The sequence below is a fragment of the Bombina bombina genome, chromosome 3, assembly GCF_027579735.1.
Source record: "Bombina bombina isolate aBomBom1 chromosome 3, aBomBom1.pri, whole genome shotgun sequence".
Lineage (NCBI taxonomy): Eukaryota > Metazoa > Chordata > Amphibia > Anura > Bombinatoridae > Bombina > Bombina bombina.
In genome coordinates, this window is record NC_069501.1 from 307,454,378 (window position 1) to 307,470,708 (window position 16,331).

Consider the following 16,331-nt stretch of genomic DNA (forward strand, 5'->3'; position numbering starts at 1 on the left):
CTTGCCCAATGTGCCTAGAGCGATATGGCTGCACCAAGTCAAATTACTGAAAATTTTAATTCAGCACATGACATCTAGAGAGCCAAACCACAATTTAATCAAAAGAGATTATTTTCATTCAAATATCGACCTTATAGTCTATCTACAGTAATCAGTCTTGAAACATGTAAAAGCTGTTAGAGTCCTTTTCTCTTTCATCAACCCAGCTATTTGGCACCAATGTGTAGGGCCAGACCAAATAGCAGACATAAATCTGAAGACAATAAACCAATTTAAATCTGAATGAATATTTCAATTTGAAAAATTAGCCAAAAAACAGTAGCTTTCAAGAGCACAGGGGAGAGGCTATATTCTTCTGTTATTTTTGATGTAAGTTTGGAATGGACAACACTTTGGGCCTACAATCAGCGCTTAATAATTTTCCCGTGTACAATTTGGAGGTGGCTGACCCAGGGTTCCATGCCCCACACAGAGTGCTGTTTTCCAAACTCTTGGACAATATATAGTGCAAGCATAACTGAATATTTTATGGGAAGTTATTTTTTGTGTCATATTATTTTGGACACACATATGTGGGAATTTCAGCATAATACATTGTTTCATAGGGTTACTCATTGCACATGGTTAAGCCCATACCATTAATCTCCTTTCCATATTACCTGACAAGGAAAGGTTATGCTCATTGAGCACAGATGTACTTCGGCTCCTGGCTAAAGAGGAATGTGTTGGAGTCAACAGTCGGCTAACAATGAAACTTTCCGTGGGACTAAGATACATGCGATGGGCTGAAGGATGGAAGCAAAGCAATTCAAATTAAAACAAAACGCACATGAAACAATGGAATTAGCAAAAGAAAATGGATGGTTAACAAAAGAATGAAGCAGAGGATATGAAGAAACAGAAAGGGTTAAATTAATATACCCTTAACATTCTCTGATTTATCATTTTAGTGGGTAAATGCAAGTTTTATATAAGAAATCAAAGTTGCCTGCAGATGTTTTTAAGACCTGGCCAACATAAAAACTGACAAACCCTTTAAAAGGCATCTAGTAAAGTCAGCATGAAATGTTTATGATTCAGACAGAAAATGCCATTTTCAAACAACTTTCCAGTTTACCTCTATTGTCTAATTTGTCTTGTTCTTTTGGTATCTTTTGTTGAAAGCTTCAGAACAACAACACACTACTGGGAGCTAGCTAATCACATCTGGTGAGCCATATAAGTGCAGCCACCAATTACCAGCTAGCTCCCAGTAGTGCATTTCTAGGTTTACCTAGATTTACTCTTAAACAAAGGATAACAGAGGCAGGAAGCAAATTAGATAATAGAAGTACATTGGAAAGTTGTTTACAAATGCATACTCTGACCATTAAAGTGTCATTTTTACTTTATTGTCCTTTTAATGTAAAGGTTTAAAGGAAGGTTCCATTAGGTTTCCAATCTGGAGCAGAAAAAGGGTAGAGACTACTTTCATTGATTGTATATATAAAATGCACTTGCATTTAAAACAAATGTATTAAAAAACGTCACTATCGGTTATATGAAAAAGTAGCATTTAAAGTACTGTGTTTTTCCTGAAAATATGTGAAGTATAGGTTATTTAACTGGATCAGTAGTGTGCTTCCTACTAATGCTGATTGGCTGATAAGGTACTTCCTGCGAATGCTCTGTGTACCTATCAGCAGGTCTTGACTGTCAGCCAATAAGCATTAGCAGGAAGTGCCTATTAGCCAATGAGCATTAAAAAGACATGAAACACAAAATGTTTCTTTCATGATTCAGATAGAACATGTGATTTTAAGCAACTTTCCAATCTAATTCTATTATCCAATTTCCTTCATTTTCTTGGTATCCTTTGTTGAAAGAGCAGCAAAGGACTACTGGGAGGTAGCTGAACACAACGGGTAGGACACCGATAAGAGGCATATGTGTGCAGCCACCAATCAACAGCTAGCACCCAGTAGTCCACTGCTGCTGCTGATCCTACCTGTGTATGCTTTTAACAAAGGATACCAAGAGTACAAAGCAAATTTGCTTATAGAAATAAATTTAAAAGTTGTTTAAAACTGCATACTCTGTCTGAATCATAAAAGAAAATGTTTGAAGTTCATGTCCCTTTAATAGGAAGCACACAGCTGATACTATTGTAAATGTCAATTTAATCACTTTTATCTATTTTAATCAGACAAACTATACCATGATTAAATATCGCTACAATAACATATTCATTGCACCACATTTATATGCTTGAAGATGAATATACAAAACAAGGCATAATGACAAAGTGACATACACAAGGTGAAATGATATGCAAAGCAGATATGGTTATAAAGGGCTTATTTACCATGAAAGAGTTTTTACCTCTGGTTATTTTACTTGTTTCTCATCTTACTAAAATATTTTGCAGGAGACATTTACACCACTTTACTGCTAACATGCCGACCTCCATCACAATAACTGCTTACACGTCTCAGCTGATCAGGAAATAGATACTGCAGTGCTGGCACAGCCCTAGGTGACTGATGGATCAGATTCCAGTCTACTGCACAGCACCAAATAATAACAAACATTCAGACACACCCGAGCAGAGATCTACAGCTCTGACAGGTGCCAAATCTTCCAGACAATAATTGTACCAGAACAGAAGTTTTAATTTCTGTTACTTTTTGTTTTTTCAACTTGACTTTACTTGTGGTGTAACTACCATTGTTCAGAAAAAAAAGTGGATTGTATGGTCAAACATTATTAGAAATGGGAACAACATTCTAATAAGTAAACTGCTATACTGTAAACTAACAACCCCACATGATATGTTGTACTAAACTCTCTCTACATTATCTTGTTTTTATACATTACGCTCCCATTACTATTAATATTATGCTTATGTGTAAAGTGCCAACAGATTTTGTAGTGTTATATTGGGGGTATGATCAATAGATAGACAGATAGATAGACAGAAAGACAGACCGACAGAGTTTTATAAAACTAACTCTGTACAGAAAAAAATAGGCTGCAGATACTGGGGTAAATGCTTATCCTTCTGTATTTTCCATGTAAATGTACCTTAAAATGTACTTTTTGAATTTGACCCTATTCCATTCTGTATAAAAAACACTATTGTAAGCCATTTATCAAATTGCTTTTGAATGCATTCATGGGGTGGTAACACCCACTATACCTTATATGGGAACAATTTACACCTGTATTCCATCTCATCCGTTTTTGCACTTTTCAAAACTCTTTCCTATGTTTGCTCTCTTTCTAAGTTTGAAGAAAACTTTTTTCAAAGTAAAATTTCTCTCGTGCACAATTTGCATGTTAATAAAGTTAATTATTACAATTGTTTGTTTAATAAAGAGTAAAACATATAGATCAAATCAAACTTTTAATCTAAGAATATTGTACTTGTTAGATGTAGTTATCAAAAACATAATTTATTTCTTGGTGGTGAGAGTCCACAAGATCTTACTCTTGTTGGGAAGTACATAACCTGGCCACCAGGAAGAGGCAAAGACATCTTACACCAGAGCTTTAATTATCCCTCCTACTTCCTTTTCCCTCTGAGTAGTACATATAGCCAAGGATAGGGGGAAGAAGTAAGAAGGATAGTAGGGTAAAGAGGTGCAAACTAGAACTGACGTCATCAGAAAAATTAGGTGTGTTTGTGGACTCTCACCATCAAGAAAATAATTAATTTATCACCTAACAATAAGTTATGTTTTGTTTCTAATGGTGGTGAGAGTCCACAAGACCTTACTCTTGGGAACTAATAACCAAGCTGTGGAGTCCATGAAAAAATGGGTGGTACAAAAAGGTAAAGGCTTGCACCTATTCATCAGGAACAACCGCCTGAAAAACCTTCCTAGCAAAAGTAGCCTCAACTGAGGCAAAAACTTCAACATGATAAAATTGTGGAAAATTTGTTCTACTGAAGCTTAATTTTTTAAAGCCCAGGAAGTAGAAACAGAACAAGTAGAATGATCTGTTTGCTGCTGTCCTGCCTCCAAGTAAGCAATGTGAATCAAACTATTCAACTAAGAGTAGCCTTTTGGTCTTATGTCTACCTAAAAACAAAACAAATAAGGTGGAAGACTGACAAAAGTCCTTAATAGCCTGTAAACAAAACCTAAATGCCCTGAATACATCTAAATTATGCAAAAGTCTTTCCTTCCAGGACATTTATTGGTAGCAGTGTTTCTTGAGGCGACCAAACACCCTGAGCCCTTTGCTGGCCCATAGACCGATCCCCATTCTGGCCATCCATGGTGATTATTTCACACGCTGGACGAAGGAACCCCATACCCCGAGACACCAGAATGGGAGACATCCACCAGAAAGAAACTGTCTTAAATACAGGTACAAATGCACTGAGACAGGATGGAGTTCTCTCTATTTCATTGTCTCAGCATGCAGAGCTGGAGAGGCTGGAAATGAAACTTTGTGTCAGGGTGCCAGGAATCAGACTGAGACGAGAAGTGCAAAAAATGATCACACCTTTATTAATAGCAAAAAAATAATAAAAAGTCCACAAGTCAAATAACAAGCCAAGAATCAAAACCAGAGCTGGTAGTCAGACGAGCCGAGTCAGGAGCCAAAGCGAGTAGTCAGATGAGCCAAAATCAGGAGCAAGGAGAACAGCAGAGTCAAGAACAAGCCAGGGATCAGGAACCAGGAGGGATGTCAGACAGCCAGGTAATACACAGGAGCTCTCACAAACAGCTCTGAGACAACGCAAGGGCAAAGCATACTGAATAGAGACCCTTTAAATAATAAGTGATGACATCACAATTCTGAGACTGCATACTGTCTCACACGGATGATGTATACCAGTAAAAGGAAGTGCAGGAAATGAGCAGCATCACACAGAATGCACCGGAGTCAGCAAGAGAGTTGAGTAAAATGGCTGCCAGCAGCACATGGCAAACAAAACAGGGAAAAAATCCTGACACTTTGCAAACAGCATGGCATCTGAAGCCGCCACCATATGACCCACAGCCTCCATGCACTGAGCGAAAGAAGTATGTGAAAGCAACTGAAGCTTCAGACAGGCTGACTGTAGCTTGAGTTTGGGCTTGGCTGTCAAAAATACCCTCATAGCTACTGAGTCTATGATTACTCCCAGAAAGGACACACTTGTTCGAGGAGTGAGAGAACTCTTGGCCACATTGACCTTCCAATCATGACTGTTAAGAAACCAGAGTAGTCTTCATTGAGCACTGACAACTGAGAGAAGAGCCCCCAGAACTTTTATTAAAATTCTGGGCACAGTGCCAAGACCAAAGGGCAGAGCTATAAACTGATAAAGTCTGTCTAGAATTGCAAAGAGAAGAAACGGATTATGTTCCTTGTAGATCGGAATTTGTAGATTAGTGTCCTTCAAGTCTACAAGAACTGACCCTGAAGAACAAGAGGCAGAAAGGACCTGATGGTTTCTATCTTGAAGGAAGTGGCTCTCAATAATGTGTTCAAAGTCTGTAAGCCTAGGATGGGCCTGAACGTGACCTAATCTTTTTGGGACCATAAACCAATTGGAATAAAAACCCTTTCCTTGATCTGCCAACAGAACTGGGACAATGACACATATATCCTCCAGATCCATTACGCATTGAAAGAAAGCAGCTCTCTTTTCTGGTCTTTTCAAGATGTGAGACAGAATAACCCTCTCCATTTTAGGCCGAGACCGAGAGATACAGTTTCCAGTACCCAAGGATACTGAACGGAGTCAAGATTGGGGGCCACACCTTCATGCAGACTTGGTATCGGGGACATACTTTTTGGTCTGCTTGGACTTGTTGCAGACTGGAATTGGTCTCCAGGTGGACTTGGAGGAATCTATTATCTCTAGTTCTTGTTTTGACGAAAGGACTGAAAATGACTACCAGATTTACCCTTAGGTCTAGACTTCTTATACTGGGGCCAAGAAGGTTCCCTTGCCCTGTCACAGTTTAAATAATAGAATCCAAGCCAGGGCCAAACAAGCTTTTTCTGTTAAAGGCTAATTTTAAGAATCTTGATTCAGATACCATGCCAGCGGACCACAATTTTAACCAAAGAGCCGCCTGGATAAGACCGCTAAGGCCTTATTATTAGCATTGATGCAAATTATCTGAATAGCAGCATCACAAATGAAATAATTTGCCATCTTTAAACATTGAATGCAATCCTGGATATCCTCTAAGGATGATTAGTCTGGGACTAGATCAGATAGGTAGTCACACCAGAATGATGTAGCTTGTTCCACCACAGCTATAATCCCTACCAGCTGAAATATTCCCCCTTCTAAGAAAGCATTCTTAAAGAAACTCTCAAGCTTCCTGTCCATGGGATCCTTAAAAAAAGTGCTTTTCTCCAGAAGAATTGTGGTTCTTCTAGCCAAAGTAGATAGCGCACCATCTTCCTTAGGAATGATTGCCACAGTTCCAGATTAGCATCTCTGATAAGAAAAAGTTTCTTAAAAGCAGGGGAAGGAGTAAATGGAACCTGAGGCTTGTCCCATTCCTTTGACACAATCTCAGAAACCAATAAGAGAACAGAAAATGTTTCAGGTGCCTTAGATTTAGGTCTGATGATGATATCTAACTTCTTTACCTTCTTAAGCAAAGAACACAGATGTTCCATCTTAAACTGAAAAGTAGCATCCACAGATTTCTTATATGAATTTGAGGGTAAATCTTCAGAGGATAATTCTCCATCTGAAAAGGAAGATAATTTTTTAGGATAAGAATCCTGAAATTGTCTGAAAGTTGAGGGACCAGCAGAGATTCCACTTCTAGTTGAAGAGATAGCCTTGCGCTTATGTTTACTTTCCAGTGGCATAGCAGCTACTGCCTCAGTAATAGACTGTATATGAAGTCTGGAGCAAATTCAGTAACGCCACCCTGAGTAGTGTATACAGGAAGTGGGCCTACAGTAGACTCTGTGCTTGGAAAAAGTAAAGAAATAATCATTGTGGAAACAATGCTGTGATACTCACATTGTGAAAAGGGTTAAATGCATCTATGAGAGAAAATGAGATCCTAAAACCTCCTTTATACCCCCAAAGATGTAAATAACATTAATAGGCACCCTTTTAAGCACCCCAAGAAATAGGAAAAGTGAGAACTAATGTTTGTACCTACTAACAAAGTTGCCAAAAATTACAGTAAAATGTATTAATTGCTGTAATCGATCCAAATAATGCCTACCCCTGCTCCGCTATAGGAATTTTACCCCCTCAGGGCTACAAGACCGATTTGTAGAGCAAGTGATGGATGTAGTGCTATGTCTCCTGCAGCAGAATGTGCAGAGTAAAGAGTAGGTGGGGAGTGCAGCAAAAGCCTTCTTGTGGCGGGAAAATACGCAACTCCTTCCCCACCAACAAGAGTGGGAAGTGCGCCCTGCCCTCCTCTTCCAGAGACCACTTCCATCAGTGCTCCTGTAAGGAGAGATTTAAAGAAGGGGCTCCTAAGGCAAACATGCTCCCACAGTGTAAAAAACACCCGAGAACCCCTATGGACACTCACCAAGGTACTCAAAGATTTTTAGGAAATATCTCCACATTAAAACACTCAGTTCCCTCCTGTGCACAAACCTCCTGCACAGCAAAGTCAAAAATGGAATGGGCTAAAAGTGTTATGTCTGGTCAAAGTGGCCTATGTGAGGCCTGGGTACTTACCCCACAGCAAGATCCCACTCTACTGCTCTTACCCTTCAGCTGCTGAATCTCCAGGGTGCAGTAGAAGCCCATTTTTACTGTAACTAACAGTTGAGAATATACTAAAGGAATGCACCTTTATGGCCAAACAGGAGGAGGCTAAGGAATTATCCCAGCAACACCTGTAGTTGGATTGTGACCACAACTCCAGGGAGAAGATTTACTTTGCACCACCAATACTTTGCTACTCTTCCAGGTACATTTAAGTAACTTTCACTAAAATTCAGAACACCTCTATCCTTGCCCCTACTAAATGAGGCAAAGAACTTCTGGGAGGGAAAGGGAAGTAGGAGAGATACTTTAAGCTATGGTGTAGGCTGTCTTTGCCTCATCCTGGTGGGCAGGTTATGTATTTCCCAAGAGAAAGGTCTTCTGGACTCTCACCACCATTAGAAAGAAATACGACTTTATGATGATAATTAAAGTGATGGTAAATCCAAAGCGTTTTAAAAACACTAGGATGTACGTACCACTGCTAAAAATAAACTGGACTTTCATTGATCACTAAGTAAAAAAAGGGTGCTAAACACACCCTTTCTGTGCGGTGGCTTCTCGCTAAACTCAGCACCTCCGGCCACTCATGGCACGGTGCTCTTCACTCAATGAGGTGACTTTTTCACCTCTAAACCAAAAGCCATGCCAGCCATCTTACAGTGTGCTGTATGCTAGCATGGCTCTTGGTTTAGATGTGGAAATGTCACCTCATTGGTAAAGAGCGAATTGCTGTGGGCAGCCGGACGCGCTGTCATACAGGGTGAGTTTACACAAGTTAATTGTAACATTAGAACAAAAGAGAGTGTCCAATGGCACTACCTACTATACAATAAAGTTATCCCCTATATTCATTAATAACTCATGTGAATTCTACACATTAGTAGAGTTAAAGAAATAGGTGCTATGTAGTAAGCGAGGTTTAAACAAAAAACTGTCAGATAGACTGGGTGGCCTTGTCTGAAAAGGACTATATTAGTTATAATAATAATTTTAAAAATTACAAAACTATTCACAACGCAGGTCGTCAGCACCTGTTATACACAGCACATCTTTAAAGTTGCTGTCACAGGGTTAATGCACTAAACATTATCACAAGTTTTTAAAAAATCACATGGATTATATTAAGTTATTGTAATAATTTTCGAATATATAAATATTTTGTGGAACATTCTTAATCAACTAAAGGATGTAATAACCTTAAGTTCTTATCTTACATTTTATCAACAAGTTCGCATATATACATGTATAAGGCCACTTTAATGTAACCTATTGCAAGCTTGGTAAAACTTCAAATATAACAATAAGGTTACATTCGTGATTAGCAATGTATCAGGATGTATCAGACTAGGACCGCAATGACAGGCGGGTCCTATACTGAGGATGATGAGGACTGGTTGCTAACAATAGCGTCATTAAGGAGGCGTGATCATAAGGCTTTAAAAGACCGGTATGTGAGCGGCGCGCTCACCCTTTGAAAAAGCCGCAAGGCGAAACATGTTAGGGACGCTAGGGTACTGGTGATGAGCCCTTGGAGCTCATGTATTTTTAGTTAGCCTTAGGAACCTCTATCTTAAACAATACTTTGTACCGCAATATGTAAACTTAACTTGGGTGTGGATAATTGGGGCAGAACGCTGGTGATTATATAGCCGCTGGATAGCTTATAGCTTAACTTTTTACTACGGCAGCTAGTTAATGATCCGGTATTATTGAAACTCAGCAGCAGAAATATTGAAGTACAACTACATAGGTATCGCTGCTTATGCAATACTTATATACAATACTGAGTTAAGGTAACGGGAGCATACTACTAGTGAATTTACCCAGCTGCTCTCCAAACAGCCTGTGATTTAGTTGCCAGCAGGGCAGTCCTCTAATCATACTAACCGAGACTGAACTGTTATCAGCACACACATTATTTCTAAAAAGTATTTATTAACAAGCGTTAAGTACCCCACTTATATGATATTCCCTGGGAATGACAAACCGCAACTTACATATGCCTACTGATCATAACTGATAGATTGAAATACTATGATACCACAAGCTAACTTAAGCTCACGCATCGGTTGTATACTTATAAGAGGAAATGATCAGTTCAGGTAGCAGCGGTTAATTTCTCATTACCTAGATCACGGATATTATAGTAAATGGTATTTACTTATGGGTACATTTGAAATTTATATCACAACAGTCTGTCTCACATAATATGAGGAACGCTATATATTAAAGTGTTTACTCATGTGCAATTACACCGGTACTGGCAATCTAAAACCAGAATTTTATAACAAGTCTATATAAGATATTAACAAATAAAGTTTCAGTCCAAATATCAGGTATCTTTGCACCTGCAGAGATAAATTTAATGGAACTTTATGGATGTTAGATCAATAATATCTTCCAACTTGGTGTAAATTCCACACTTAAAAGATATAATATACACTAGTACCGATGCAAACAATGAAAACACTATATCATTAATGGTAATAATATTACTATGAAGTGTGTCCTCTAATTACACTGGTACCTTAGATGACAGTGTGTATGCTCGCCAGACTTTGTTTTTCTAAATATCGATGACAATATCATTATTTAGTTCAAAGCCTCTATTTTTTCTGACATACAATAGAGTTGCTGGAATACGCTATTGAGTGTGCAAATGCACCTAGTAATGTTATCTACACTGTTGTGTTAAAGTCCAGCAACATGTCACTCTAAACCAAGAGGCATAAACCAATTCCAAAAGTGCTCATAACACCAATCACGACAAAGTTAACACTTGAGCTCCTCAACAGGTTATAATACAGCCATACATGTATATTTATGCTGTTATTCACGGAGTATATCAATTCTAAGGGATTTTATATAAAGTCCCTAATATCACGACTAGTGAATATAAGTGAATATAAATCACAATTCCTCAGCAGCAATACACAGACTAACCTTACTTGAGTTTTCTCAACTGTTGTACATTTAATATGAGTGATTGTTATCAGCCCCAATACCATATATTTAATTTATTAAAGGTATTATATATCCACTATACCCACTTTTACATGTTCTATCATAAAGATTTTCTTGGCTCCTAAGAGTGTTTTTAAGTGTGTGTTTTCCAATTTTTAATGTAGACTAGTTTATCCAGACAGTTTTGTCTTTGTTCTTTGCACATCTTTGCGCGATTTTCTCTGTTACCACAATTTGATGTAATAGAGTATTCCTCAGAGTGCTATCAATGTAGTCCTTTTCAGACAAGGCCACCCAGTCTATCTGACAGTTTTTTGTTTAATTGTAACATTAATCAAAATTATTAAGTTAATGATATTAGTAGTTAAAGGACCACTTAACACAATGGAATAGCATAATCATAATGCATATTACATATACGCTGCAAAAGCAGTTAGTTTAAATATCACATGAGTAGTAGATTTTTCTCTGACAAATTTCAAAGTTAGTTTTAGTTTCAGTCCAATTGCATCATGTAACAGCCATCAGCCAATCACAAAATGCCTTTACGTATATTCTGGGGATCTCAGTAGGAGCGAATAACTTAGAAAGTGTGTATATTAAAAGATTGTGCATATTTATACAATGGAAATGAATTATAAAGTTGTTTAAAATTGTGTGGTGTAACAATCATGAAAGTTGAATTTTGACTTTAATGATCCTTTAAGTGTAAAATACGGCTATCAAACACATTAGGAAGTCATTCACTTTCAATTTTGCAGCATTCAGTGAAGGTCAATGAAATTTAAAAATCACATTAAAAAGCTGACAATTCCCCTGTTTACTTAGAGATTTTGGGCTCAATTTATCAAGCTAGGGCAGACATGGGCCAAACATATGCTCCCCTGTCCACCCCAGCTCGCCTCTGGTAGGCAGCAATCTGCTGACGGAATTCGGCATTGCACAATAGCGCTGTTTTAAGCTCTTGTGCAACAGAGCCCCCTGCCCGCTCTGTCAATCTCCCCAGTCTGACGAGACCTGGGAGATTGAAATTCTCCAGCTAAGAGGTGGATAAGAGGCTAGGAAACAGCGGTCTGATGTAAGCTGCTTGATAAATACTGACTGCAGGTTCTCTTGTGAGAGCCTGCAGTCGTAGATAGGCGAACGGCTTGATAAATCGAGCCCTTTGTGTGTTTAAATACATTTTGCTAAAATTATTAACTCAAGACGTTTTTCATTGATTCAGATAAAGCAAAACAAAACAAATAGAATTGTCAATGTTTATGGAATGGCAATTGTAAGGAATGGAGTGGGGATATAGTATGAGGCTCGAATATTACACTGGTGATAAAAACAACCAACTACAATTTTAACATTGAAAATGTTATCATGTGAGATCACAAGCCCTGCATAACCTGGGCTTAATTCTCATTTGGTGAGTGTTTGCTTTTAGGTCAAAATGATAGGATTTCATATAAAATGTTTTGAGGATGCCTTAGTTAAAACAGTAAGGTATGGTTTAATATCAATGCCGCCCATAGAAAAAAAAACCCTTTCATTTTTCATGACTTTCTTATTCTTAACATTGGCCATAAAAAAGACTTTGCCCTAGGATAAGCTTTGGTGCTGTAGCAAATAGGCATCAGCAATAAAAAGGCTAGTTTAGTATTAGTGATTAGGTATGCACAGTGGCGGTCCTAGAACTTAAAATATTTGGGACTAACAGAGGTGGTGAAAAGGTGAAAGTCATAGAACGCATAATATATGGAGCCGCTCTGCAGCTTCACTGGGGTGCTACATGTAAGTTTGGAGGAGCATTGTGCCCACCAGAACCCCCACAGAACTGAAACTGTGTATGCACTGTATAACTTCTGACCTGTTTTAGCCTAAAAGAATATCTCATTTCAAAAGAATGTAACCTAGAGAGTATATATCATGCAACTTAATATCTAATTTTGCTGAAAAACTTAAAGGGACACTGTACCCAAAAAAAATATTTTGTGATTCACATTGAGCATGAAATTTTAAGCAACTTTCTAATTTACTCCTATTATCAAATTTTCTTCATTCTCTTGGTATCTTTATTTGAAATGCAAGAATGTAAGTTTAGATGCCGGCCCATTTTTGGTGAACAACCTGGGTTGTCCTTGCTGATTGGTGGATAAATTCAACCACCAATAAAAAAGTGCTGTCCAGAGTACTGAAACCAAAAAAAAGCTTAGATGCCTTCTTTTTCAAATAATGATAGCAAGAGAATGAAGAAAAATTGATAATAGGAGTAAATTAGAAAGTTGCTTAAAATTGCATGCTCTTTCTGAATTACAAAAGAAACAAATTGGGTACAGTGTCCCTTTAAGTGTTGCTAACTAGAGCCTATCTGGTCCACATAGAGGCTCAGCATTTATTTCAGAATAAACAATACTTAAATCAAAGCATGGCCATCCTACGCATACCTCTAGAATTGGGATGGCTATTGACACAGGCATCAGGCAATGTAAATTACTTTTAACACATATTCATTTACCCCTAAATCATTGACAGAAACTAGATGTGAATCCCTTTGAATATCTATGACTTTCAGTCAGAGTTCTGTTGCATTAATATTACGGGGCCATTATAGCAGAGAAATTGTGTGCTCTAATTAGTTAGAGCATGTCATTTTTAAAGGAACATCCATGCAATTTTATGTATATTTAACCCCTGCAGAGGACTGCTGGTCACACAACCCGGCTGCTTGACTACCTCTGCTGATTGGGTAACCAGCAGTTTACATGCAGGCTCAGCAGTGCTCTGTTGCTCCAAAGCATCACTTTAACTATGTGCTTAACCAATTTGCAGTTAATTTTTATGGTTATAAAATATTAATTTCAGATTGGATAGACATTAATAAAAAAAAATTGATAATTTGTGTAAAAGCACCAGATATGCACTAGATAAAAATATGGCACTGAAGATAACCAAAATAATGAAGCCAGGAGTTATTGGGTCCACAAGTTCACATGCTGAAGCCCAGGCATTAGAACATTTGGAGAAAGAAGGCATTAAAAGAAGATCTATTAAAGAAAACAACTGCAGTTCAAGAGACATAAAATTCTTATTTAAGTTAGATAACCACCTTTCCTCTGCATTCTACAACAAATGATTATCGTAAATATAGAAATCTAAAATAAGTTATGCCATGAACGAGTGTTGACAAGTGTTAATTACATACTAAAGCTTGTAAAATATCCATCGTCACAGTAATTTTCCATCTTCATTTACAGATTTTTCCAATATATTAAATTTTATATGATTTTTATATGATGCAATATTTATCTGATATTAACATTTGATATTTCCAAGGGGATGTTTATCAAGAAGCAGTGTAGATCTAAACAAACGGTTCATAAAGATAATACACAGAGAATTCACCATTATTAAAGATCTCGAGAGCTAGAAAGAAAGAGTATGAATGTTAAAAAATATAGAGAAGACATGACAGGACAGATGAGGAGGGACACATGTTGCAGATGGTTCACTTGCCTCTGTCGGGGGAATGCGTAATTGCCGCTGTAGAAGCAGAGAGCCTCTTACTGATTGGGTTTTCCATTGGCTTTTGCAGACTCATTGTAGAGGATGAGAGTTTGTCACAGGCTGCAGAGAGATGCATTGGAGACATTTATATAAATAAGATGTCACACATGAATTATAAAATAAACTTTCCCTTTGATATTGGCTTTGATGTTGCAACCTGTCGTAGAGTAACTATTTTGTAATATCTGATAGTCTGCTAGACACTGCGGCCAACAATATGTAGGCTGGAGTGTTGCTGCATTACATTGATATTATTACCAGTAGGAGGCGCTCACAAAAACTACAAGACATTCAAAGCATGATTTTATTTTGTTTTATGGTAGCAAAATCTAGGAATGGGTAAGCAGCTTATCCATGCATAACAGATATTTAAGCACCACATAAAAGTATAGCAATAGGTTTTACTTTTATTAAATTTTACTTTTCATTATTATTTTTATATTTTATTTTTAAGTGTCAATAAAGATATACAATGAATACATCATTAAAAATATGTTTTTTTCAATGTCCTAATACATCCACCTGAATGGCAGATCTGCTAAGGGCTCAAACATTAAGTGTTCTCCAGTAAAGCCTTTAGTACCCTTAAGGCTTTACCAGATACAAGCAACTTATGTTAGCCATTTTTTTTATTAGGCTATTTACATATGAAGTCACTTATTCTTTGGGCAAGCTCTAGGAACTGGTTATTGATGCTCTTGTGCATTGCAGAAGGTTGTATAACTGCTGTTTTTGAATTTACCTAGTAAAGATAGAACTGCCACCTGTATTCTGGATTATATACTATATAACGCACATATATAAATACAAATGTTATGCATACACTTACTATATACAGGTATACCTCACTTTACAGCGCTTCACTTTACAGCGATTCGCTAATACAGCGCTCTGTGGAGCTGAAGTTCAGCCTCCAAGGATTTTGAAACAGTGCTGTAATCATTGTGAGATTGCGAGAAAAGTGACTGGCACCATTTTGTTATGCTTAGTTCACTCTGTTTACAGCATTACAGTGCAATCTGTGTCTCAGTGCTATAGTCTGGCAAATTGTACTACAGTAATTGTCACTATTTTACAGGTACAATATTTACTGAATACTAATTGAATACTGTGCTGTGCTAGTGGTAAACTAAACGTAGCACTACTGCAACCCTAATATATGTTAGTTTAAACATTTTTTAAAGTCTTTAAACACACTGGCAAGTGAATAAAAAGCTAAAACTGCCTTGTTTCACTTTAAGGCGGTTTTCACTTTACAGCGGGGATCTGGTCCCTAACCCGCTGTATGAGCGGGGTATACCTGTATCAGTATGTGGCATTCGATGCAATTTACTTTAAAGGGCATGGAAATCAAAATTATTTAAAGTTGTATCAATATATTTTAAAAAAATGAACACAGCCAAGATATTACTATTATATTTCTAAATATTTTAGAAAAATAATTAATTTTGCTTTATTCTAAGAAAAAGCAGCTCGCCATTAATCATATCATATACATATATTACTGTCTGGATAGTAAGCATTTATTGTATATTATAGCCCATTTTTTTAAAAAAATTGCATGATTCCATTTCAGATGTACCACTAACAAAAGCTCCAATGATTTTTTTTTTAAATGATAACCGATTTAATCTAAAATGGGACACAAACAAGGATATATGAATAAACATGGTCGGATGTGCATGCTCTGAGATTACTTGATATATATCAAGAAAATGGATCCAGAAAACAGACTTTTTTAAACTTTACATACAACTATAAATTAATACTTTACACTGCGACATAATGCAAACACTATATATCTATCTCTCTCTCTATATATAGAACCATCATATATCTATCAATGTATCATTTATCTGTCTATCATGAGTGGTTTGCAAACCCTTTCTATTAAATTAAAGGACATTCAAACATAATAATAATAAAATGATCTCTTTATTTACAGCATTTTTAATGTTTGATAACCTCTACAAAAACAAAAGTAAAGTAAAGTGACACTAAAGCAAGCTATAATTGGTGGATATGTGCCATAGCCTGTCTAGGAACAGCAATACACTGTGTCTCCTGAAAAGGGGGTTAACCCCTCTGTTACCATGGAGCATTCATGTAAAATGGTCTAAACTGAGTG

General features: G+C 37.1%; 1 protein-coding gene across 4 annotated transcripts in view; it reads right to left on the reverse strand.

Moving 5' to 3' along the window:
• MAP7D2 (MAP7 domain containing 2) overlaps positions 1-16,331 on the reverse strand; it is a 492,885-nt gene that overhangs the window by 144,701 nt on the left and 331,853 nt on the right. For 3 of the 4 annotated variants that reach the window (XM_053706403.1, XM_053706404.1, XM_053706405.1), the window contains 2 exons: positions 14,153-14,263; positions 660-785 (listed from right to left, as the gene is read on the reverse strand). In XM_053706403.1, the coding sequence (XP_053562378.1) occupies positions 660-785; positions 14,153-14,263 (237 nt within the window). The remainder of the gene's footprint in view (positions 1-659; positions 786-14,152; positions 14,264-16,331) is intronic. The other variant, XM_053706406.1, reaches the window with a different exon arrangement.